General features: G+C 36.6%; 3 protein-coding genes and 1 long non-coding RNA gene across 5 annotated transcripts; 3 read left to right on the top strand and 1 right to left on the bottom strand.

The window, feature by feature from the left end:
• Positions 1-1,526: 1,526 nt before the first annotated feature.
• On the top strand, positions 1,527-4,540 carry LOC126607061 (zinc finger protein CONSTANS-LIKE 14-like). The gene is made up of 4 exons (XM_050274492.1): positions 1,527-2,696; positions 3,277-3,477; positions 3,968-4,224; positions 4,306-4,540. The coding sequence occupies exons 1-4, from the start codon at positions 1,797-1,799 to the stop codon at positions 4,409-4,411; spliced, it is 1,464 nt and encodes a 487-aa protein (XP_050130449.1). The 5' UTR covers positions 1,527-1,796; the 3' UTR covers positions 4,412-4,540.
• Positions 4,541-11,416: 6,876 nt separating this feature from the next.
• LOC126607062 (leucine-rich repeat protein 1-like) lies at positions 11,417-14,108 on the top strand. Its single transcript, XM_050274493.1, has 7 exons — positions 11,417-11,668; positions 11,810-11,942; positions 12,331-12,402; positions 12,991-13,134; positions 13,306-13,377; positions 13,683-13,754; positions 13,874-14,108. The coding sequence occupies exons 1-7, from the start codon at positions 11,590-11,592 to the stop codon at positions 13,953-13,955; spliced, it is 654 nt and encodes a 217-aa protein (XP_050130450.1). The 5' UTR covers positions 11,417-11,589; the 3' UTR covers positions 13,956-14,108.
• Positions 14,109-14,351: 243 nt separating this feature from the next.
• LOC126607060 (uncharacterized protein At2g33490-like) lies at positions 14,352-19,226 on the bottom strand. Of its 2 annotated transcripts, XM_050274491.1 has the most exons (11): positions 18,780-19,223; positions 18,491-18,563; positions 18,148-18,222; positions 17,916-17,977; positions 17,757-17,825; positions 17,539-17,567; positions 17,260-17,470; positions 16,928-17,173; positions 16,474-16,527; positions 14,800-15,787; positions 14,352-14,583 (listed from the first exon to the last, which is right to left on the bottom strand). In XM_050274491.1, exons 1-11 carry the CDS (start codon positions 18,891-18,893, stop codon positions 14,573-14,575), a joined length of 1,932 nt encoding a protein of 643 aa, XP_050130448.1. In that variant the 5' UTR covers positions 18,894-19,223; the 3' UTR covers positions 14,352-14,572. The 2 variants fall into 2 exon arrangements, with proteins under 2 accessions (XP_050130448.1, XP_050130447.1); XM_050274490.1 differs by lacking the exon at positions 14,352-14,583 and having other exon boundaries at positions 14,621-15,787; positions 18,780-19,226.
• An 874-nt stretch (positions 19,227-20,100) lies between these two features.
• LOC126607064 (uncharacterized) lies at positions 20,101-24,580 on the top strand. The gene is made up of 2 exons (XR_007617483.1): positions 20,101-24,048; positions 24,226-24,580. It is a non-coding gene; the product is annotated as an uncharacterized LOC126607064 (long non-coding RNA).
• Positions 24,581-26,755: the final 2,175 nt, after the last annotated feature.

Raw genomic sequence — 26,755 nt, 5'->3', positions numbered from 1 at the left:
TTCTTCTTTGCCCCTTGATTTAGCCTTACGTGCATGGCACGTGACTCATTTTGACGGAAGTTCTAACAGAATTGGCGAAAATGAGCATAGTTGCACATTTTTGTTGAGTTGAAGGACCAATGGTAATAGATTTTTAGTTGAGAGACCATTGCTTCAATTGAGTTAAAGTTAAAGAACCATTGCTACAGTTTACACTAATGTTGAATTCACAATAATTGGATATCAAACTTACTATACAATAGTTGAACTTAAAACCTTATATTTGCAAGTGAGGAGACATTGTTAGTGATTATGGGTTGATAAGTTTAAGATTTTATTTTCTCTCGAAGTTTAAGAGTTCTTTTCGCTAAATTTCAAAACACAAGGATCAAAATGTTCAAATTTTATTAAGAGAAAAACTTACATAAAACAAGAATGTTAAAATAATAGTATATCAAACAAATCATTGAACATCATGTGAAATACTTATTTTATCGTATTGTTAAATGGCCCAAATTCCCGTCAAGGAACGTTGGAGCAACCCACCTTCTACAGGTGGTGTGGATGGAGCTCTATCTCTGGGCAATTTGCTCATTGTTCAAGGTATTACACCTTTGATTTGGGACTTTTGCGCCATGATTTGGGGCCTCTCGCTTAAACTCTCCCATAATTTCGAATCAACCCTCCAACCACTTACATGCATCACTGACATCCCCTTCAGATTTGGCGAATCTCATTTTAACACTAGTTCGCCGCTTTATTTGTGGTTCTCTCTGATTAAGACAACTATATGTTGTCACCCTTACAAATGTCTGGGGTCTCTTTGACTTGGTGTTTCACCACTTGAATTTTTTCGTTTTAGCTTGGATTTGAGCATTTAGATGCCAATTGTGTGTTTGCTTTCAGTTGAGGACCGGAATTGTGACAATTGGAATGGGCATAGTTTCTTCTGATTTGCAGATTTGGCTCATTATCACTAGTTTTGAGACGAATAAGCTTGAGTTTTGCTTTTCTATAGAGGTTTTTTTTTTTTTTCGCTAGTCGTCGCCACCAATTATGCGGCGAGGAGGTGGCATGTAAATTTTCATTTAGAATTTTTTGGTTTTTTGTGTGGTCTTAACTTTTACACTAAAACACATTCTAGTATAGATGAGAATATTTACTTATACGTTGAATGCATAAATAAAGTCTCATTTGTACATGTCCCATTTATAATTATAAAGCAGTTGTTATTTGCTCACCTTCGTGACTCATCGGAGTCTTTATACTATGTTCTTTTCAACTTTGTTTTTAAAAATCCCATTGACCAAGAAAAAAAAATCAAGACGGTGCAAAATTTTATTACCAAAAGAGAAATTTAACAATAATTAACATGCCAATGTAGACGACAGCGCAGCAAAAAGGTCGACGATAGCGATGTTATCACTAGTTTATTCGAATGGGCTCCATTTTTACGATATTTTTTTTCCCCGAGACCTTTTAATAATAACAGAGCATGTCAGCAACTTGCCCAAAGATAGTAAAAAAGATTTGCTATTACTCATACTCTTACACTCCACTTCCTATTTCCATCCCTTTCCGTTTAAACAACAAATAAAATAGTAAAAAAATATCAGCATCGCGATCCGAAGCCTAAACGGACAAACAGACACTCCATTTAGTCATTTTTTGCTCTCACAATTCCTTCTGCTCCCTGAATTTTTTCTTCAAATTCTCATAAGGGTTTTGAAAATCTCTCTCAAAGTTTGAAATTTTGAATCTTTCTGCAAATTTTGGAATAGTTTGATACTGGTCGGTAGGAAATTAGGGATATAGAAATGGTGAGCCCCAAATCTGGAGGTGTAGAAGGGGTGTCCTGCGATTTCTGCAGCGACCAGCCGGCGGTTCTCTACTGCCGGGCAGACTCCGCCAAGCTCTGCTTGTTCTGCGACCAACTCGTCCACTCCGCTAACTTGCTCTCCCGGAAGCACGAGCGCTCTCTGATCTGTGATAATTGCGCCTCGGAGGCCGTCTCAGTCCGCTGCTCCACCGACAACCTCGTTCTCTGCCAGGAGTGCGATTGGGACGCCCACGGTAGCTGCTCTGTCTCCGCGGCGCACGATCGCACCCCTCTCGAGGGATTCTCAGGCTGCCCCTCGGCGCTCGAGCTCGCCTCTCTTTTGGGTCTGGATCTCCAGGACAAGACTCTGCCGGCTCGACCCGACCTGCAGTCCCAGAACTGGGATATGGGTTTGCCGTCCATGGATTCGTCTTGGAATGGGTTTGGACTGCAGGACTTGATGGTGCCCAATCGCAACCAGAACTGCGTCGTTCACCGGACTGGTGAAATGAAGAGACAGAATAGTGGGGGCATAGGCGGGAAACAAAAGCACGGGATACAGAAGCAGCTGCTGGAGTTGTTTAAGAGAGACTTGGATGGTGGAGGTGGAGGTGGAGGTGGCGGTGGCGGTGGAGGCGGTGGTGGTGAGAATTTGGTGCCAGGTACGCCGGCAAGGAATGGTTGGCAGGAGGAGAATGGGAGTGAGAATATGGAAGGGCATGCTTCAATTGATGTGAGGAATGAGAATGGAGGTGTTGACGGGGTTGTAGCTCCAGCTGCGGCTTCGCAGCCAGTGTTGCAGCAGCAAACACCCTTTACGACTCTGCTCATGATGCCGGAAGAGAACCGTGACGGTGACATGTTGTGGGATAGCAATCCCCATGGACACAACACTCAGGTATCATCCTGAATTTGCTTTTAGTTTGCTTGATGTCAATTGAACTTAATTCCTGAATTGAGCTTTAGTTAAAACACATCGATAACGAATCTACATAATTAATCGAGATTTCAATCTTATAAGACAATGGAAATAAGGTTTAACCGAGATTTCACCTCTGCATATTTAATCTGTGTTTGCGTTTCTCTTCTAGCTTATTGCACTCCTTCCTTTTATATTGAACAACTCTCACTCTAACTAGTTCCACTATCTGTCTACACCTAACTCTAGAACTTCATATAGTGGAATATGAGAGCAAAGAGCAAAGAAATTAGTTCCTTTCGTCGATGAGATTTCAGTTGTGAACTTGTTCCACTAGTGGTTCCCAATTTGTTTTTGTTTACTTCCTCTGCAAGTTTTCTTTTGGCTTTGATAGGACTGAATTCTTTTCCAGCATTAAGGGTTTTATATGCTATAGTATCTTGTTTTTAATTGTGAAGGCTTTGCATAACTAATGGATTGGCATTAATAGTAAGTTCCCCATTACAATAAGATATGTGTGCGACTATGATAGTCACGCTAACTTGCTACTGGCTTGCAGATATGGGATTTTAATTTAGGACGGTTGAGGGATCATGAAGAGTCAGGTCCATTGGAAGTCACATATGGTTCAAACGATTCAGGATTTATGATTAAGAATTTTAGCGAACTTGTGAAAGAAACATCATTGACTGATACAAAAATGTTCAGAGATATGTACCAGGTGAACTGCCCTATTGGACATGAGGACATAAAATTCAATGTAAGTCCTTTCTGTATTCATTTGTTTGTTCACTGAGGCATTGTAAATACATCAATACCATACTGTCCTCATACGGAACCTTTTGTCATGTTCAAGTATTTCGTACTCCAATCAATCTTGACAGCTTTCTATATGTAGTGGTTGTGGTTGGAAAACGTTAGGAAATCAATACACTCTAGAACCCCTTGTATGTGATTTAAACCTCACTTTTGTTTTAGAGATGTATAAGTTCCATATGTGGTAATCCCTCTTGCTTTTTATGCAATCTAACAAGAAATCCAAAATCTTTATGTAGCAAGTAATGAACCAATGTTCTATTACTGAATGGCACAAAATGGTCAACATTGTAAACAAAAGTCTTTATGAGTGTTCCAACTTTGCAAGTTGTTTTTTGATGATTGGAACTCGCATATTTTAGACATTGATATTGAAGCATTTATGCGTAACTTCTTGTATGTAAACTTTGGTTCTTTAATTGTGAGGGCTGCAGTTGAATTTTGACGGCCATCATCAGGGACCAGCAACATCTGCAAGCAGCAACGTCCCTATTGGACGGCCATCATCAGGGTCGGTATTTGGCGAAGACAAATGTTGTGGTTCCTCTACCGACATCAATTTTATGGAACAATCATTTGTTATGAAGGGTGACAGTCTGAGAACAGTAGGAACAAAGGCGGACATGGAGTTGCTTGCACAAAACAGAGGCAACGCCATGCTTCGTTACAAAGAGAAGAAGAAAACCCGAAGGTACGTTTCCTTTTTATCTTCTTCTACTTTACCCGTTCCACCATCACTGTATAACAGGACTTGTGCCATTTTTGTGAACAGATATGAGAAGCACATAAGGTACGAGTCAAGGAAGGCAAGAGCTGATACCAGGATGCGAGTCAAGGGTCGATTTGTGAAGGCTACTACCGAGGCTCCCGATGGTTAGATCCATGTCGACTTAGGCTTCTCCTAGCTCTTTGTTTGTAAATATTTGTTACTTTCGTCACAAGGCAAATGTATAATTATGCAGTGGGTTACTCCATGAGATCAAAATACTATTTGTTTGTTCTGTCTATTTGTCTGCGACGTGCATGCCTGCATATAAACAGCTCCGCTGCTATCCCAGAACAAGAACAATAGGTGGAAAAGAATCAAAGCTATCCAATAAAACAATACTTTCTACAAAATCAACACTTTGATTCTTGCCAAGGAATCGAAAGAGAAGACAATCCAAGTTGTCATTCTAAAGACAAAGAAACTTCCATTGAACTAGTAAACACCCTCGGAATCTTTACCATATCTTACAGATTTTGGTCACAATTTCTCTATTTTCTTTTATTGGTTTACAGTTTATATCTACGGGGTGCCGGCTTCGACTCACAAGTCGAAAACTCACAATGTATTATTTCAGTATTATTTGATATTTCTTCGTTTTCTAAGACTTAAATGAAACGGGGACCTGAGGTTGTGGTGTCCAAAACATAATGTGAGTAAAGGACATCGTCACCTCGCAGTCTCGTTTCATGTACATCTGTAACGTCTCTATCCTCGTTTTCTATGCAAATGAGCATTTTCCATCAGTAATCGGCTGCTCTCTTTTCTTTTCTTTTTTTCTATTTTTTTTCGGTGTTTGCTATATACGATTTGCAGTTACCACAAAATGAAAAAGAAAAAAGAAAAAAAGGAAAAGAGAAAAGAATACAGAATGCATAAATAATATATCTATGCATTTTAGTCACAGTTTCTCTGATTCTTTTACTGGTTTATGGTCTTATATATCATTATACATTAACTCATTAATAGGGATCTTCGATGCTAGTTGAAAAAGTTGAAAGAAATAACGACAAGTGATGTGTGACGTGTTCCCTAGACTTTTGAGAGATGACTGTGGACTTTTCCTCCCGTCAACCTTAATTCCTGATGCATTCCAGTGGTCGCCAATTTAATAATCCCAACAACACCGGTGTCCTTAAGGGATCCCCATCTATATATACCAAATTATCAATGTCAATGCTGGTTTATCTAATGTATAAAATCCCAGTTCCTCTATAAAAGGAACAATTCAAGCTCTACTTTGATTATCGCTTAGATTCTATCATTTTGTATAACTGATGTGTTTTCCAGGTTGGCTTGGTTTTCTACTTGCGGTTGCAGTAGCTGTTGCATCAGTGGGTTGCAACTCGGAAGCTATGCTCTAATGTCTGGAAAATGAAGTTAGCCGACCCAAAAAATGTCCTCCAGGACTGGAATCCAACGTCGCCAAATCCATGCAGCTGGTACCGTGTTACAAGGGTGTAAGTGGTTTTATTGACATTGAACTCAACACCTTGCTATTGCTGCAAATTCCTTCCACTAATAAGCCTCCCTTGGAAGTTTTGGTAACAAGTAATCAAACAAATTACTACGTATATTATTACTACGAAGTTATTTTTTATTGATCTTAGTTTAAATTCTATAGCTAAGTCAGTTTGATCCGCTGCTTACTCTTTTCTTCTTTATTGGCATGTATTAAAGGGACTACAATTACAAGAATAATACAATATCATGAAGCTCTGAAATAAAAGAAGATGGCGAGTTAGAATACCAACATAAAACTTGGGATTCCGAAAGCCCAATAAACTTAAGCCTATGTTATTTAGAAAGGTCTTATTGGACTAGGTTTGAGTTCAAATTAGTTTAGAAAAGTCATATTGGAAGAAGTTTGGATGTTCTAGTTTAGATACGATTAAAATTGAAATTGAATCCTAAATTACTCATTGATATTAAAACTAGGAGACAAATGTTGGTTTCCTACAAGGATTCTAATAGAAGAATCATAGGAATTATTTGTCTATATAAAGGTGGCATCTACTTATTATCCCACTCATTCTTGAACTAAAACTTATTGTTAGTTGATTGAAAAACTGATAGAGGAGTGAACGTCAGCTTTGGAAGATCATGGCTTCATAGCTTCTTCATCGGCTTCTAGGTCAAAATTTTAATCTTATATGTATTGTATGTGTAACCTTGATTATACATATCAGCAACTATATTGACAATAATATAATGGTCATTTTTCTGTTGCAGCTCCAAAATACATACATGTTTGACTATGTGAGTTTGAGTTGTGAATGCGGATCAATATAATTGTGATGGTTGGGACTGGTTGTGTTGTATGGTGTATTCTTAGTTTCTTTTAGTATAAAAATAAAAAGAAAAAAAATTCATTTTTCACTAAATGTGACGTAAGATGTGAACTTGATGAATAATAAAAATCGACCTTAATCTGTTTTGCTTTGTTTTATTTTCATTCTGAAATGTGAACTAAAGAGACCCCATTGACAACTAGCAAAGGTGACTTTGGATGATCAAGCAAGCATTATAATCTAAAGCAAATAAAGTACATAACTACAAATCAAATTTTGAGTAAGGAAGGTCAAAAGCAGCGGGAAACTGTTTGCCTTTTTCATTAGCATGTCACTCAGTCAAATATGAGGCATCATTCAAAACTATTATAAAGATACTTTTTGTTGTTCTTCTTCCTTCTCTTCAATTTAACTAATCAACTGGATCATGCATCATGATCATGACCCTCCACCTCAATCTCAAAAATTAAATCCCTACTGCCAAACCCGTATCTTTACTTCCAGGAGGATCCTCGATCCTCTTTGTAAGGATATTGAGATCCTCCAATCACATCCGTTCATCGTACATCATACGGTCAGAAATCATTGTAAATTTTTTTTAATTTAAAATTGAATATAAACAGTACTTAACAAACACTTACCGCACGATGTACGATGAACGAATGCGAGCGGAGGATCTTCGGGATCCTCACAAAAAGAAACCGGTGAGGATCCCCTCTCTCTTCACTTTTGAATTGTGTTGATAAATTACAGACTTATTTGAATGACTACTACTATTTGAATCTTATTTACTGCTGATGACATTTTTAATAAGTGAATTTCACATATATTAAATTTATTATTTGAATTATATTTATAAATGTGAGTCGCAAGATCAGTAAAACTAAATCCTATCTTTAATTCATGAGTCTCGCTTTTAGGTCACCGGGACAATGGGGGGAAACTTTGTGACAATTCAAAACTCGTGAGGTAGTGATTATACACTCAATTGTCCATATATATAGAAAGCTTTTTCCGTTTGAAGAAGATTAAGTGGATGGCTTTTTTATAGTTTGTTACTTTGTTCCACCTTTCTCCAATTCTATGATGAAGTGAAAAAATAAAGTGGGGGAAGATTTGCGATTTAAGTGCTTTTGGGTTGGTCAAATCACTTCTTTTAAGGAGAAGGAAGTGACCATGCATGAATCATGTCTAATGTCTATAATACAAGAAGGTCTTTGCCTTGTCCCACTCTCACCCACCCATCTCTATATTACTCTATATGCATGTAATGAATGGAACCCTACAAAGCACACATGCACATGTTGTCGTGGATCAACCAAATGAAAAGTCATGGACTCATCATGAAGATAGAATAAGACCGAAAGTTATAATATGCTCCGAAGTATAGTATCCACTGGAATTTTAAGCTGTTGGTGTTTTCGATTAGTGAATCTTTGATAAAAAAAATATATATAAAAAATCCAATGTTTATGAGAATTTTGATATGTACTACACTCCAAATCATACTAAAAAGTTCTAAGATAAGACTTCTTAATTTAAACTGGCAGATGGACCCCTATTAATACTATCACTAGCCATTCCATTAAAAGACGAGTTTCACATGCATGCCTACAACAATCACCAGACCTTTGTAATAATTCTTAGACGCAGAGTGGACCAGATACTCCATATATTATTACTAACTCCAAAACAAATTACTGCCGACTGTGTATTTGTGATCACATAAATGAACCGAAAACTTGGATTGTAAGTATATATGGGTTCTTTCTCCAACAGTGGATATTGGCTCAAAGCTCAATCATCAATATTGTCAATATTGTTAGAATAATTAGCAATTAGGGTTTCTCTATGGTCGACCTGTGTGTATAACCATTGTTGCAATTAGGGTTTCTCATTTTGTTTGGGTCACCAATTAGGGTTTCTATAGGGCCTTCCGTCTATGTATAAAGCAATGTTTTATGTGTTATGTCGACTTTTGCAAGATGATGTATTTTCACTATGTTGATGTCTTGCATGTGGCGATCATATCAATGCTTAGGATATCGCTTTTAATAATAAAAAAAAATTATACTGATCTCTTGTCAACATGCATTATGCAGTTTTCTTCTTTCATTTCAGTTAATAGAATATATAAGAATCACAATTTACAATCAGTTTTCTTAGTTTTTTGAAAGATAAAAAACTTACACATAGGATCCTCTACAGATTCTATTTCCAAACTTATCAAAAAGTAACTTAAAAATTATTAATATGAGAAAAATTAAAAAACCAAATACAAGACTGACTATAGTTATGTGTCAAGGGCAAAAGCATCAACGGCCATGTTGACTTCTCTAATTATGTGATTAATTGTGTAGTGGGGAATTTGCTCCAATATATAAATGTCAAATATCCTTGATAATGAATGAAATCTGCCATGGTATGTATCTCTTTCTTGATTGCAATGAATCAAAATTTTGCAAATCAGTTTTCATTGTACCTCTTTCTTTAAGTTGTTTACAGTCACATTATTCTTAACACCTTTTGCATACTTGAGAATCGAAACAGCTTCTCTAGAGTTGAAAATGAACCCAGGTCAAGAACTTTGCTTGGTGCAATTTGGTTGACTTTGGTAATGCTAATGGAACTATGTTCCTTTAAAAGCAGGCCTCTCAATGCCGAATCTGGGTATAAAATATGTATTGATATTCATCCAAATCTGCACTATATATGCCTACTGTGTACAATAATAAATTAAGCATATAGTCTCTGTATAGAGGTATTCCCGACCACCACAGATTTCCAAGTTGCATTATTCCCCAATGCTTATATATATGCTCTTTATAATTGTCCCTATCTATGCTTTAACCTTGGGGAATAAAACAAAAACCAAAGTATCAGTTTGTAACAAGTCTCCTTCTGTTGCGGCATCAGTAATCTTACATGATAATGATACATCATCATCCTTCAATACTTACGCACTGCACTACTGTAAACAGTTTTTGTAACTTTATGGGGACGTCCCTGCAGTTGTGTTGTGTGAGTCCGTCCCTCAAGTGTTAAGTCTTGTGTTTGGTTCCGACAGAGGTTCAAAGATATGTCTGGATTCTCCCACCCATCTCTCTTTTCAAAGCTGCCATGCACGCAAACCTCTACCCTGTCCATTTTTATCGTCAGGTTTCACACATAAAAAAAAAATAGAAAATTAAATTGAACACATTGGGAGGGAATGGTCCGAATGGAACAAAATCACTTCGGGACACTCCCTTTTCTTATGCCACTTTCGTTTATTAGTGTTTTTTATACTACTTTGGTTTATTCAATTCAAATGTTAAAAATAAGTAGAACATGCAGGAAAAAATAGTTTGTAAAAATTAAATTAGATTTAACATACGTTTTTTGTTGTGCCATCACAATAAAGTCACCCATAAAATGAGGTACGTATCAAACTCATCATACCTTATGTCTGGATAAGTAGAACCCAAAAATTTCTTTGAGTAACTAAAAGCAACTGCCACTAGATCATCTATAGTATAAGCAATATTTTCAAAATTACATATATCCCTTTTTTGTTCGAAGAAACACTTGAATTAGAAAATTATACGACTTACAACACGTGATTATAGAAAATTAGAAATTAGGGATCAATTTCGATTGCAAATTGTGGCAAATGGAATGAGACAAAAGGTTAGCTCCAAAATAAAACATAAAAGGAAAAGTGAGATGGGTAGATTTGTCTTATTGAGAAAAAGATAGGGGTATCTAATGAACAATACGAGCAAGAATATAAATACTAACCTTCATGCACGCGCGTGATTTTTGAATGACTGCGTGCTATGCACGATTTACACGTTTTAAATGTATTTATATGGGTAAATTGACAAAAGAAAAGTCAAATATTTGAAGTAAATGAATAATCTTAGATCATGCTAGAAGAAACCTCTCATAAACCAATTAAAGCAGCTGAATCCACATAATATAATCAATCTCTATTGAATTTATATTAAGAATAGAGAAAATAATATTTAATAAATAACTGATTGAATCACATTATTACTAACCCATTGGGAGGCTAAGCCCACCCCCTCTCCCTTAGTGTAGATAATATCGTTTGCTCAAAAAAAAAAAAATCATTTGACAACTAATTTAATTATATTATTATTCGTGTTCGAAATACCTTTATTATAACCGACATTACAAGCCTCTTAAGATATTTTGAACGTGTTTAAAAATAGAGAAAATAATATTTAATGAACAACTGATTAAATCACATTATTATTAGCCTATTGTGAGATACTAATTATTAAAAAAAAATTGTACAAAAAAATTTAGTTATTAAAAAAACACTGTTAAAATGACGAAAATACTCATGCCACATTTGATGCATTATTTTGGGTTGCTTTTGAAGTTTTTTGTTTGAGAGGCATTTTTGTCCAATTCTTTTTAATGAAGCTTGTGACACCAAAAAAAAACACTGTTCATTAAGCCCTTGGCTTTATACATAAGGATATAGAATAAAAAAGAGAAAACCATACAAAGTCCCACGCCACTAAAGCTTTGGTAATTACATTTTCTTGCACAAAAGAGAGATTTTTCAATCTGACTCGAGTACGGTGATAAACATCATATTTTATTATATAATTAGAGGAACATTTGAAATTTTTTTCTTCAATTGTACAATGACATGTGCCGAAACATGAAATGGTATACTACGTATCATTATACAATTAAAAAAAGTTTTTTTAAGTGTTTAATCTAATTATATAATAACATATAGCGTAACACCGGTATTTTAAACACATGAAAAATCTCACCTTCTTAATGAAAACTTTCTCCTTTTTATGGGCTCTATAAATTCCCCCACCAAATTTTGATTCCTTGCTTTGTGCTTTGGAGGAAGAAGTAAAAACTCACTCTCTCATAAATCAGAACCCTCTCTCTGAATCTTTTTAGGTCCAGTAAGCTCAGCTTTTAAGTTTCAACCCCAACTCTCAAATAATAAGCTTCTCTGTCGCAAATGGCGATCTGGGTTTTGCTGCTTCATCTTGTTGCTGCTGCCCTTGTTCTACTGTCACCCGCAACTGCAAACCTAGAAGGTAAACATGCAAAACAAGTTTAAATGTTTAAGTTTATTAGTTAATCACTTTCTTAAACACATGTTTTTAGACTATATATTATGTTAACTCCAATTAATTAATGTGTTAAAACCCTTGTAATGTTTGTAATGGAATGATCAGGAGATGCTTTGTATGCTTTGAGACAAGCTGTGAAGGATCCGAACAGTGTTCTGCAGAGCTGGGATCCGACCTTGGTTGATCCCTGCACTTGGTTTCATGTCACCTGCGACGGCGACAATCGGGTTACTCGACTGTAATTCATCTACTCCCTTTCTTTCTTATTTTTTCCTTCCAATTATTTGTAAAATTTGATTCAAGTTTTTCTTTATTTTTACTTTTTGGTAATTATAGTTTTGGCTTAGATATGTTGTGTACTTTTCTTGTATCTGCTTGTTAGATTCTCTAAAGATTTCTACTTGTTTTACATTAATGAGCTAGGTTGTTGCTTTTTCATCTTCTTTTTTTTTTCTTTTTTTTTTAAATTATGTTGGTTTGAACGCAAATTAGCATGAACCTATTAAGCTTAATTTCTTGGTTATTTAAATTTTTTGCTTGGGTTGCAATTCTTGTTAGTATTTTAAGCTTAATCATGTATTTACTATACAGATGAAGTAATTAGTGCTTAAAATAATGTGTTGCAGAGACCTTGGAAATGCAAACCTGTCGGGCAATCTTGTACCCGAGTTGGGGAGGCTCGAGCGCCTTCAGTACCTGTGAGTCTCACAATTTTATTCGAAAATCGTTATTAGCACTAAAAAAAATCGCCATGCATTCTTCTAAGTGTCGAGAGTAGCTCCCTTTCGTTTTTCTTACTTTTCTTGTTTCTTTGGAAGTGAGCCGCTGTAATGTGGACCTGGTGAAGCTTTTATTGATTAATAAAAAAACTTCAATCGATATGAGGTGGAATTTAAGAGATTCTCTCTGGATCTCTTCCCAAGATTTTCGGATCAAGTAATTCAGATCTTTAAAATTTGATCTAACGATTAAAAACATAAATCATTTTAAAAATTATAATAATTTTAACTATTTGATCAAATTTTAAGGATCCGAATCACTTAATCCGGAGCATTGGTAGAAGAGATCAGGAAAGGATCTGTTTCCGAATAAATTATCAATGTCACCAACCCCACCAGCCAGACAGTCCATCACCGTCGGATTATGGACCATCATCATGCACCATTAATTTTGGAATTTAATGATATATTTCTAGATTTTCCTGTATTTTGTGATCAGTGAGAGCATTTAGTTTTAGTGACTGACAGAAAGTATTGGTTGGTGTGTGTCTGTTGTATGCATTATAGGGAATTGTACATGAACAACTTGATGGGATCTATACCAGAACAACTTGGAGGATTGAAGAGCCTTGTGAGCTTGGATCTCTACCACAATAACTTCTCTGGGTCCATCCCACCCTCCCTATCCAACCTCTCCAATCTTAAATTCTTGTAAGCAATAATTTATCTGAGACAATGGGTCAGTCGCCCATGCTCAAGTGTGCGTTTAGGTTATTTCAGCCATTGATCAACGGCTGGAATCTACCCACTCGTACATGGACGACTTTCTGTATCAAAAGATACCCTTTGCTTAGTAGCTCATGTAAGTAAGTTTGCATGCAGGAGACTGAATGATAACAGATTGACTGGAAGCATACCTAGAGAGCTTACCAAACTTCAAAGCCTCAAGATACTGTGAGTCATTTCTCTATGCAATATTCCCAACATTACCCTTTCATTACTTTCCTTTGTGAGGATCTGGAAATCCTTAAATCACATTCGTTCTTCGTACATCGTGCGGTAAAAAATCATTGTAAATTTTTTAATTTAAAATTGAATATAAACAGTACCTATTGAAAACTGACCGTACGATGCACGATGAACAAATGTGATTAAAAAATCTTCGGGGTTCTTACAAAGAAGATCCGGCGAGGATCCTTTCTCCTTTCCTTCTCCTTCTAACCTCATTAGGGTTACATTAAATTAAATGACTTGTGCAGTGATGTATCCAACAACGATTTGTGTGGTACTTTCCCAACCACAGGCTCCTTCTCCAATTTCTCAGAAGAAAGGTGACTAACACAAAAACATAATTAATAAAAGTTAAAACCTTTATTTTTCTTTCTTTGTTTGGACTTTGGAGGCTGGATTCTTAGTGGGTTTTGTGTCTTTACTGTTTGTTTGGGTGCAGTTTCAAGAATAACCCAAGATTGGAAGGGCCAGAACTGATGGGATTTGTGAGATATGATAGTACCAGAGGAAGCTGCAAATGATGTGTGCCACCATCACTACTACTGCTACCCAAAAGGCAACAAAGGGTTGCCATTTACCAATTGGGAATCTCCACTTGTATTTAGATAATCCGTTAATCTATGGGAAGGGGTTTTTGTGTTTCACTAATCAATGTGATTACAACTTAATTACTACATCAAGAGTCTTCACACTAATTCAGCACAGATATTCTCCATTTGAGCCTGGTTACTTTTGTCGATGGGTATCTTTTACTCGTCGAAAAATGAAAGTGAGTGTTAAATCATGTTAGTCGTGTCCGGAATTCTCACCCCTATTGTTAATCGTGTTAGTCTCGTCCGAAATTATCACCCCTATTGTTGCCAAAATACATAATCATTCTGAACCTACGATTATATAAAAGAATTCTCAATCTACGATTACATAAAAAAATGAGTAAACACTTGATTGCTAGGGATGAATTACAAAATTCCTCAGATATATTTACATCTGTGTAAAACTGACAAATCAACAAATATCATCAATAAAGATACATTTACATCTGTGCACCTCTAGATGTGGAAGAGACCGCAATCTTTTGAACCTCCCCACAACAGTTTGTTGCCTAGTTAGAAACAAATGTCGCCGCCGGTGAATTTAATCAATCTCCGCCTGCATTCAACGAATATGTTTTGACTTAGAAACAAGTAATTCGGTGCCACAAGAACAGTAATTGAAGAACAAGGTGCATGATAAATTGATAAATATTTAGTCCCAGAAGTTGCTTTTCACTCATGAAGTGCATAATAGCGTTAGTCTAATAGAACACCACCTCAACTTCATATTTGGCGGCATAAAAAAGAAAGGGTATAAGAATGTTCAACTTACCTCTGAATTGAACAGCCCGCGTGACAATCTCAGAGCTGGGTGACAGTGGCTTAGCTGTGTTAGGTAAGGTTATTGGAGTCAAAGGAGGTGAATTGTCTGGCATTTCAGGAATGGGGGTAGGGGAAGCTTCCTGTGGTTCAGTTACATGGAACTCCCCCACTGTACGATCCCTTGTAGGTATAGAGTAACTACGAGCAAGGACCCGAGGAGGTTTTGGCAGAGGAGCTGCTTTTGGTGACACCACTGGTTTATTTGTTGCTGATTGCATTTGTCGTCTGGGCACCAAGGGAGCTGAATGACCAACCAAACCCACACTTCTTGAAGCCTTGGAGGCTACCGGTGGCCTAGGAAGCTCATGAAGTTCACTTATTTTAGGAGAGGACATAAAAGTAGGCGAAGTATTTGGAGACACTTTAGGTGAAGTTGACAGAGGTTGAGACCCTGGATTGGGCAAAATAGGTCCAGAAAACAATTGGTGCTGGACCGAGGGGGTAGGTTTGGAAGCCCATGGCTCACTTGTCAATGGACCTGAGAATGCTTGCCTTTTCATTTTTTTTAAGTCAGAGGCAACCAGTGGATCCTGCCCCAAATACAGAACCTGACCTGGGAGAGGAGGGGGTAATCGATAAGGTGCAATATTATTGTTGCTCTCTTTGAGTACTGACGGCACATTTATAAAATTGGTTCCAGCAACTTTCTTCTCTCCCATCTTTTCATTCCCTGGTTTCAAGGGTGATGAATGCCACAAATTCTGTGTTCGCTCACTTAAAGTTGTCTGTACAGTGTGGGGCACTGGCATACCTGATCCAGTAGAAATTGGACTCTTATCAATTGGTGTTGGTAGTACATATGAGTGGAACTTCTGTGAGAATGATGGCTGCCTCTGTCTCATTTTTTCAGCTCGATCTAAATTAGCTTCAGCAAAGAGCGGAGCTGATTGGCTGACTCCCCTACGCTTAAATGAAAATGAATTCCTGTGGAGTCTATCCTGGAAGTAGGTAAAACGATACAAGACATGTAAGCTACAACAAATTAGAAATGTGAAGCATTTTCAAGACAAATAAATAAACAAAAAGTCATCCACATCGGAATTTAGCATAGTAAAAAGTTTAACAGTTTCTACAACTGCATAATGGAAGTTTGACTGTTGTACATTTAGCATGTGATGGGCAGAGCTGAAAACATGCAAGAACCAAACCAGTCAACAACCGTAGGGGATTACAGTATAGCCTTAAGTTATATAACCAAGACACTGTTAAAAGGTCGTACCCAGTGCACAAGGCTCCCGCTTTACACAGGGTCTGGGAGAGGTGAATGTCGGCTAGCCTTACCCCCATTTATGGAGAGGCTGCTCCCAAGTCTCGAACCCGAGACCTACCGCTCATGGGCGAAGACACTTGCCATCGCACCAAGTGCGACCTCTATAACCAAGACACTGTTGATTAGATAAAAATACATGAACTTCTAAAACTAGTTATCCGCACAGAGATACCACTACAGGCATTTACCTTCATGCAATCAATCAAAAGGTTATGATAGATTAATTCCAATAATAGTCTTATTTTTTATGGGACCAACCCAATCCAACCATGCATTTTAAGTGCATTACAAAGTGCATGACACAAACCTGAAATATTTGAGAACAGATGAATTGATAACAGAGCAGATGTTTACCTTTAGAGCTTCCACATGTGCTACTTTGGGAAAGGTAATGTCCGCCTGATCCAACTGCATTACAGATAAGTTTAATGTCAAAATAACGTAATAATCATGACAAAATGTTTCAGCAACTTGAAAGTAAACATGGCAACAAGGTCACCACGTCCACAACAATAACTACCAAAGTGGTTCGGGAATAAGATTTTTCTAGCTTACACCAATAGAAGCATTTGCCATGACAAAAGACCAAAACGAAAAATCAAACTCTGGTTATTCTTTATACTCTTTCCTTCCATATTCATCTGGATAATACACCATTATTTGCACAACAGATATATATGTCCATGTCTTGCTTATGAGTTGTATGCATGTGCCACTGGTTTTACCAGCTCTATGTTTTACTCCATTTTAAATGCCTTTCAAGGGAACAAATGCAGCTTAGCATAAGTAAATTCCACTGGAGTAATACCTCCATTGAGTTTCTTGAAGTAGAAACATCTTGATCCTGGTCATGTTTTTCAAAGTCAAAGCTCAATTCTCCATCATCATTCACACCCAAGCTATCATTGTCATCACTCTCATCATCATCGTTGTCACCATCCCCTTCATCATCTAGCCCATGGAACTCGTAATCAATATGCTTCTTCTCAGTTACCAATTTCACATGTGGCTCTACTGACTCAACAGACCTAAGTGCTTTCTTGAAGAAGGACAACTGTTTCAAGAGGAAAACAAAAGGAGTAAGAGCACTTTAACTAAGATGAACAACAATAAAAATGGGAGGAAACAAAAAATAAAAACCTGAGCAGCATGATGGCGAGCTGCCTGCGTGAGAAGACTACGAGATTGTCCTTGCTTCAGAGATTTCAACCGGAAAACAAATAATGTTGCCTCCTCATCATATTCATCACGAGCCAATTGTATTTGCTGCATAGAAAAGCTCTCTCCTTTCCCACCACCTCTTGACCTCCCTTTTTCTTTGTATCTCTTTATCATAAAATCATATACATCTCTGTATATCATAAGCCATATGAGAAGACATTCAACTAAAAACAGATATGCAAATATTGTTTGGAATACCTTTTTTCATCACATTGTAGTTTCATCTCCTGCGTCAACATCAAAGAACAAACATCACTTTAACGTTATGCAAATAATATGTGCACCCAGAAGCAATAACCCATGTAAAATTGTTAATTACATCATAGATTGGATACACTTGTGCAGAATTTGTGCATGAGAAATGCATATACAACACTTCCTATGAGCTTATTAAATGATCGATTCCAAGCACACACCTCAACTGTTTGAAGTTCATTCAGAAGAGATTCTGATGGAACTGCAATTGTCTGGAATATATGAGAGCGCTGCAGTATGCACAACAATAAAAAGTTTAGTAAAGCAAACTCAATGAAAGGTTTCATAAACTTTTTTTACAAGAAACGATAAAGCCTCACATAGCTATCAACGAGTTTATGGAGTTCATATTGCAGTTTCCCTAGCTTCAGTAGAACTGAACCTGCAAGAGAATTGACAAGTAAAAAACGGGTCTGTTACTTTTTCTCAAATTTGATAGACCAGACAAACATTGTGGGTGACCAGGATGCGAGGGGAGAAACAAAGTCTAACGGTTTGCTTACAACTTGAAGATAACTCAGAAATATCCGAATAGGGAACTTTTGATCTTACCACTTTCTTCATCATCATTTAGTGCAGTTTTCTGAAGAAGACAAGAACCCATTTCTCGCAGCGACTCCGAAAACTCTATAAACAAATTGGAAATGTATAAGAATACTATTCTTCAAATCAGCATTCTAATGATCAAATTTAGAAACCCAATTAGAGGAATGCAGAAACAAATATTATCAGCTAAAATTAATAAATGTTGTTTCATATAGAATACAGTCGATGAGCATTATAAAAGTGTACAAGTCATACAAATAAGTGTACAAGTCATACAAATAAGTTAAGAAAAATGATAATTTTATACCAACAAAAAACAAACCAAAGAAAAAAACAGAAATGGAAATACCATAAGCGCTATTAGCTGTGGCGGCAGCTGCAGAAAGTAAGCTATCATAGCAGTCCCTCATATCGTGCATATCCTGCAATCAAAAACCCAATTTTCAGATTAGGTCAACCCTCAGATCCACCACCGATTCTCAAACCTAACTAACCAACTCCGCCCTGCTTCCAAACCCTAGAATTCCAAATTTGATGAAATTTGGGGGGTTTACGCATCGAGCGTCGTAAAGTCAGAAGCTTTGGTTTTGGGTCGTCGTAATATCCGAGCAAGGAACGAGGAGGGGACGGCGGCGTACCTTGGAAGCCTGGGCGAGCTCGTCCAATTGCGGCAGCGGCCGGAGATCCCCCCAGTCCTTGGCATCGTGCTTGTGAAGTGCGAAACCTCGCAGCTTTCTGAGAGAGGTTTTCATTTGACCTTCCTCTTGAATTCACGGAATTAAAATTACCCCACAAGTCTCCCCAAAGCTCTGAGCTTTTCCTGCAAATGCGCGAATTCAATTCAACAGCCGATGGGAAGAAGAAGAAGAAGTTTAATACGAATGAAGGCTAAAATGTTAAGCCGGCAAATTAATAATAAAGTGGAAAATGTTTAATAAGTGCTTTATTACATCATCATCACGATTGTAATTGGGTTATGATTAATTAATTAATGTGAAAATTAGAATAATTTGTTGGTCAATTAAGGAAATTAGGACCAACGGAAAGATGAAGAAGAAGAAGAGAAGTTGGTCTATTTCTCTTGGGGTGGCGGTAAATTAACTGCTAATCCGAAAATTAAGCGAGGTTGACCATCTTTCCATTGACTCGTCTTCTTCTACAGAAGAATAATTAAACTGGTATGAAATTATGGTGAGCGGATTGAATCCTACCGCGTCAGTGCGTCAGCATTCGCGTTCGCTTTCGCTTTCGTTTTCTTCTTTTTTAGTTGAGACATGATTTGCACTTTTGGCACTACTCTACAATTTTACGATCATCATCAAATACCTATCCGTATTTCAATTGTTACGCCAACGTTCAATTATTAATCCATGATGTTATATGAACTTAACTTATGAATTGGACTGGTTGTGAAACTGTCATTTAGTCTCAATTTATCCTTAAATTTTTTTATTTTGTGTTATTTTATTTGTTATAACTATCATTTTTAACTAACTTGGTCTTACTTCACCTCATTCCGTTTAAGAAACCTCAAATTCAAGGGTGTTTTGGATATTTCGCTTTTTACACACCTATTTATCTCCAGTGTGACAACCTGACCCTAATTTTCTATTTAATTTCTCCTCAAGTGTGTAAATTGACATTTATGCCCTTGTCGGCAAAGTGACGTGGATGTGATTATGCAACTTTAAATTATTTTCCTCACTATCGTAATTAAATTTTACTCGTAGTTACGATCGCATGAACACAAATTAGACTCGAATCAGATTTGTAACAAAAAAGTTACTTTACATTAAAGTACGTTAGCAATGGGTAGAGTTGTACACGCGTGCGTTAATTATTTAGTACTGGAAAATACTGTTTCAGATAGGGTACGTTAGATTTCGTTTGATTACGATTGTACAAACCCTATCTGTTTTCTTCTTTAAATTGGACCTGTGCCCTCAAATCCCTCCCCACAAATCAAACTCTCCCCTCATTTTCCACACGCAACCAAACACTATCACTTCAAACCTCTTCTCAACCAATCAGAGAAACTATCATTCTCTATCTCATCTTCTTCCTCTTTCTCTCACATGTACCTCCCTCTTCTCTGCAACTACAAGGACCTTCATCAAACACTCACAAATCGAACTTAAAAATACCACCATAATGATCCTCCCATCCTCACAAACCCCACCATACAAATCGATCTTTAAGTGGTTGAGTTTTGGCTCACCAACTCGGAAGCTCCGACTCAGAAGAGTTTGCTCCAACATGATCCCAGCCAAGTTACAATATTTTAAAGGTTGTGGAAGCATCCACACAACTCCCTGGAGTCCCTAGGCTAAGTTTGGAGTGAAGACAACGTCGAGAAGCACGGTTTCAAAGAGTCGAGTTTTAAGCCAAGACTTGCCAGGCTTTTTCAGGCCATTTTGGTCCATTTTTAGGCTTTTGAAAGGTATAGACTTGTTCTACTCCTCAAGATCTTTATTTCCATATAAACTTTGTTGAAAATGGTTAAGAAATAAGCGAGTTATGAAGGTTTGAAAATCTTCCAATTTCCAACGAAACCAGACGGCGGCACTAGCAATGGTGAGACTCATCGGAGAAAACGAGGAATATTTCCGTCAAAGTTGATGGAATATTCTAACAGCGTCAAGTAACGCCATTACTATTTAATGAAATATTCAATTAATTATGACAGAATATTCCTATTGTCCGTCAGACTTCTTTCAGTCCCTGGCCTGTGCGTGGGCGCGCGTGAGGGCGCGTCCGGCCACCGGCCGGCAAGTGCTTGACATATTCGGGTCCGTGACGTCGAGTATAGTGTTTTCATATATTTAAACCTTTCATTTGAGCAAAATATGAGGAGCTTTCCTAGCTTTTAGTGAAGGTGTTAATTAACTAATTATTATTAGTTGTTTCACATATAGGGGAGACTTACCTTGAGAATGTACGAGGACAAGCGAGGCTAGGGGGCTACGATCCATCTACGTATCAGTGAATGGGCCTTTTGTTTTCAAATATATATATATATATATATGCTTTTAAATTGATTTATGCATATTATGCCATGATTTATTAAATTTTTAAAATGATGTTATGTGGTTGAGATTTATATATTGTCATGGCATATTCATATACATTTTACCTGCTCATCAATGTTGTTGTAAAATGCTAAAATAATCCTACAAGATGCGCAGGTAAGTTCAAGTAAGTTCATATATTGATTAGAATTATTGCATCATTATGGCATGCTTATATTCATGTAGTCTACTCATCATTGCTGCACCCTGGTGTTAGTGCTCACCCCGGGCCAGGGCCAGTCCTTCACGTGTATGTTCACCTCTGCACCGCACGCTAGCCTTGGATCCAAGTAGGTGCTAGTCATGTCGTACAGGTCGTATTAGGCGACTCTAACTCGTAGGTGACCGCGATTATCGCCAGTCTTCATGTGATCGTAGCATTATAGTGTATATTAATACACCCAGTCATGTCATACAAGTCACACTAGGCGACTCCGACTTGTGTGCTAGCATAGATTGATAAGCATGCCAATCGTACAGATCACATTAGGCGACTATGACTTATGTGCTAGTATATATCAATTGAACACCTGATTTTATTTATATTACTGTTGAGATATTGTGGTGTGGCATACTACTTGATTTACTGTTGATTTATATTTGATTTCATACCTATACGTAGTATGATTTTCTGTAAACTATACATGTTTTACAGCGAGGGGTTAGTATGTTCGGAAAATAACTATGTTTTATAAACCTTTATTTTTATGCCCACTCACCCTTCTGTTTTTCGCCCCTCTAGGTCCTAGATAGCTAACCTCCCTTGTGGTGTGCGAGGATCAGTAGCGATTATGACATATTCCTGTTTAAATGTAGGGGACTTTTCCCGGTTGTGTACTAAGTACTTATTTAGTTTCATCTACACTGCTTATTTTATCTATGCTCTGAACAATTGTAGTTTATGGGTTCTACCCGCTACTGCACACTCACTTTATTAGTTTAAATATGTTCTAACTTCGGTTTTAATTTATTCACACTTTTACATCATTCACACTTTGGTTACGTCACCTTCAGGGCGACAGCCACCATGCCTTGACTCCGGTTGGGGTGTGTCATCTAGCATGCCTACTAAAACAATCTTAATTTCAATTTTAATAAGTCTAATTCAACCCATGAGTTTTGGGCTTTTTTTTGATAAATTATTCAATTAATAGACAAAATTTGGAAAAAAAATCATTTTAAAACTATTAAGACATTTAAAATTATAGTGAAGAAAATAAATTATTACGGTGCTTCTAAGAAACACTAAAATGACAACCATTTAACCAAACATTGATATTGTTTTTTTACTTGGATGATTTTTCGTAAAAAATGATTATTTAGGAAAGACTTAAAAATAAAAGGTTCATATCATTGAAATTCAAGTGGACCTGACAAAGTCTCTATTTTTTAGAAAATAGGAATCACTCACCTCAAGCAACCTGGTCTAAGTAATAATATTATTATGTTATTAGTATTATAGTATAGTAGTATGAGATCTGATTTTCACATAACCATTTTAGCCCCAATTCCAACAAAATTAACTTTTAAATTTTATTTCACTTGATTGTAATTGATTCTTATTCAATCCACATTAAAAAAATTAGGGACGAAGCAAAATAAGGTGTATAGCCCAAGGGTGTCCTAAAGTGGCGAAAATATTCAATCAACATTGTATAGCTCAAAAATAAAACTATTCTTTATTTATGATCATCAGATTGAATGAATCAAATGGAAACAACAAACATATTAAAAGAGTGTGTAGAATAGAAAAATGATGTATGTTTATCATTTTCTTAGCTAGTAGTATCTATCTCCATTTGTAGGTGAGAGATTTCAGATTTGACCCACATTGATGGCGAGTTCGATAACTAATTATTATTAGGGAGTTTTAACGAAAAGTCCGCGGTACTATTCACTTTAACGAAAAATCACATTTTTACACTAAAAAGTCAAACATAGTACTGTTCACTTTATCCTTTATTTTGTCATTATCGTTAAAACTTGAAGTTTTCAAGTTTTTTTCATTAGTTTTATTTTATTATTAATGACCAATTATGTGACTTAAACTTAAAAGCATCAACCCTTAACATAGATTATCATTGTACTAAAAATATTATTATTTAATACATAAATACAAATGTTAGACAACACGAGCATAAAACCTTCTCGGTTTGAAACCAAGGATATATATATTTTGGGAGTTGCCAAGAAAAACATCAAATTTATTTGTACTACCTTTGCTTGGAACACCTATTGAGGGTAAAACTGCGTGTGCGTTTGAAAAAATAGCGGCGGCGTCAAAGGTGGTGAGGGCGAGCCCGTGAGCGAGTTGAGTACCAAAAGCCAAAGGGAAAGGAATCGGTGGTGGAATTTGGGAAATACAGCAAAGACCTTGCTTGGGTCAAATATATATGCGCGTTTCTTAAGGGGCAGGTCTCAAGTCTCTCTATTATCTCATCATTCCATGCATGCTTTTGACAACGTGTTGTGGTATTGTGGATGCCATGCACCTTCATATGAAACATCAAAATCAATCATTTTGTGTTTTGCTTTTGGTTACGTAGTGTTAAGGAGATAAATCATCCACATATAACCATCGGCGGATCCAAGATTTGAACATCAGGGGCCTCAGCATTAAAGATCTAAGTTTTTTAAAAGAAACAGAGTGCGAAGTGCATAAAAAAATTTCAGTTTATTCACTGAAACATTTCGTCGAACACTTGTTGGGCTTGTTGCCGTCAACCAAACTATGTTGCACACATGTCAACAGATATCAACATATACCGAAGCACTTTGAGGAGTGTTATCGAGTGTTCTCGATGCAACCTGCTGAGTGATGTCGAGATATGTCTAGATGGTGAGCACAAAAATGATCTATACTAAACATTGTAAGGGTTCTCAAAAGACCTTCACATGTATATTTTTCAAATCCTAGGTGGTCCTGTGACCACCTTTGTCCCATTGTACATCCCCCACTGCATATAACTACATACGTGCGAAAATCATATTTTTTTTCTTCATTTATAAATGACAGGTCTCAAGTCCGATTGTCATGAATAACAAGTTCATACCTACTTTTAGTGACAGCTCAAATCCTCACATCCAGTGGCGAAGCCACGTGAAGGCGAGGAGTGGCGACTCGCCGGAAAACACAGCCCCAGCGCAGGTTCAGCCCCTCCCCTCCCCAGGGCCGGCCTAGGCCCAATGCAGGCAGGGCGACCGTCCATGGCCCAAAATAATTGGGGGCACCAAAATTATTAGGGTGGTACATTTATATATGTTTTCATAAGAGTATAAAGTTATAAAATTTTGTTTAATGACAAAGAAATTTAACTAGAAATGATGGTTTTATTGTTTGAAATTAATAAGGAGGTCTTGGGTTCAAATCACCATGTGTGCTTATTTACTTTTCAATTTTTACGAATTTTTGTTTAGTTGTTAATTTATTTTTAATTAGTAGCTAGTAGCTATGTGAGTTGTTATTTTTAAAACATTTGTTCCAATTCAAGTCTAATCTTCAACAAACAATAATGCATTGACCAAATTTTTAGACCAAATTTGCAAATCATATGATGTGTCATCAAAAAGTTTAATTTAGTACCCATATATTACTTATACATATCAATTAAAGACTAAAAAACATCATTATTTTTTTAGTCCCATATTGACAAGGTTAGTAAATAAGAAAAAACATCTCACGATTCATACAAAAACACTTTAAAAGTTCAGATGGAAAACAAAACTTATATCTATCTACTTGTAAACCTAGAGTTTTTTTGTTTCCTTTTCACGATACAAAATAAATTAGTTTTTCGGTGTTTCTAAATGATTTAGTTTGAAGTGTTTTTCTAAGTATAATTTTATCGATGTCTTACATGTGAAAACAAATAATTTTCTTATATTAAATGATGGCACATTTTGTGATGTCGCCCCGAGCCTCAAAAATCTTTAGACCGGCCCTGCCCCTCCCAGAAAACCCAGCCCCTCTATCCAGGGGCGAAGTTACATAGGCGCAAGGAAAGGCGGTCCTCTCGCCGGAAATGATGCCCAGTAGCAACTTGCTGCCCCCTTTAGATCGTCGGAAAACCTGCAAACCATCCCCTTTCCTTCATGCTGCTGCGCTGCGGATGTCTATTCTTTTGGACCTGGGTTTATGAAAAAGAAACCTTAAGCAGAACGACATCGTTTCGGCGTACTAAAAAAAATAGTGAGAAGCTAAAAATGGCGCTGTGTGATCATTGAAAGTTGAAAAGATAAGGAGACCACCTTCCATTCGTCTGTGTCCCCTTCCATTCCAGCTTCAAGCCTTCAAGCCTTAGCCAGCAGCTTCCACCTTCCATTCCAAGGAGCCTCAAAGCCTAGAAGCCAACATCTTCCAAGCCAACTTCCATAGCCACTTTTAATGTAAATATCTATTTTTTTTTTTATAAATTTAATTATCCCTAATTGATAGTTTAATATAAAATTTTGTTTAATTGATATAGAATAATTGATATGAATTGTATGGTTATTGACGAATGAATTGTATGGTTATTGACGAATGAATTGTTGATTATTGATGAAATTAACTGTTGATTATTGATTAATTGAATTGTTGATTCTTGAATAAATTAATTGTTAATTATTAATAAAATTATATAATTATTAATATTAATTAGCTGAATTGTTGGTCGAATTAGTTATTACTTGTAGTAGACTCTATCTAGGATTAAGTGACTTTTTCCTTTCATTATACATTTAGGTAATGGAATGATACTATAAGTTATGGGGAAGGACAATCGATGTTTTATCACCCGTTAGTTTGATAATTTTGAGTGATTGAAGTACAATATAGCAAAAGATGTAGCATTTTGCCGTTATTGCTACTTTTCAAATGTGATTTTGATAAAGCGAGAAATGATGGAAGTGATGGTTTCACTGAGAAACGGTTTACTAATTGGAGGTAAGGATTCGAAAATTTTCGCCTCTCCACCCAACAATTTCTAGCTTTGCCACTGCTCACATCGTTGTCATTCTATCAAAATTCACTAGTTGGTGTGTGCTTACTAGGCTACATCTCCCCTTCGACGAAAATCATCTACATACCACTATGATTGATCGTTTTCCACACTGTTTTGATTGTAATTTTGGGTCCAATTTACAAATTATCATCACACGCTTTATCGACAAACGATAACTACCCCTAACGAAATTCATGCAGTCTTGCAAATCAGCTGGAAATGATGCTATTAGGTTCAGAAAGTCGTCGTCGAAAATTCACATTCGAATATATTTAATCAAATTCGTATTAATTTAACGACGTATAAAAGTACATTATTTGTATAAACAACGTATATAAGTAAATAAACATAAATTATATGATAATATTTTATTAATAAAGAGTTGATTGGAACTTATTGCGGCATGTAACTATCATGTTCCGTGCATGCGGGTTTATATATGTGTCTGTGGAGGAGAAGTTTGTCAACCAGCCAGTCCACCGCCGCCGCCGTCAGCTGTTCCATCCCAAGACCTCAAAAACATAGTTAGAATTTGGGAATACACGCGCTTTTTCGAGTCTCACA

The sequence above is a fragment of the Malus sylvestris genome, chromosome 16 (genome assembly GCF_916048215.2).
Source record: "Malus sylvestris chromosome 16, drMalSylv7.2, whole genome shotgun sequence".
NCBI classification, from domain to species: Eukaryota; Viridiplantae; Streptophyta; class Magnoliopsida; order Rosales; family Rosaceae; genus Malus; species Malus sylvestris.
Note: the sequence above shows the minus strand (reverse complement) of the source record. Positions and strands in the feature narration are given on the sequence as shown.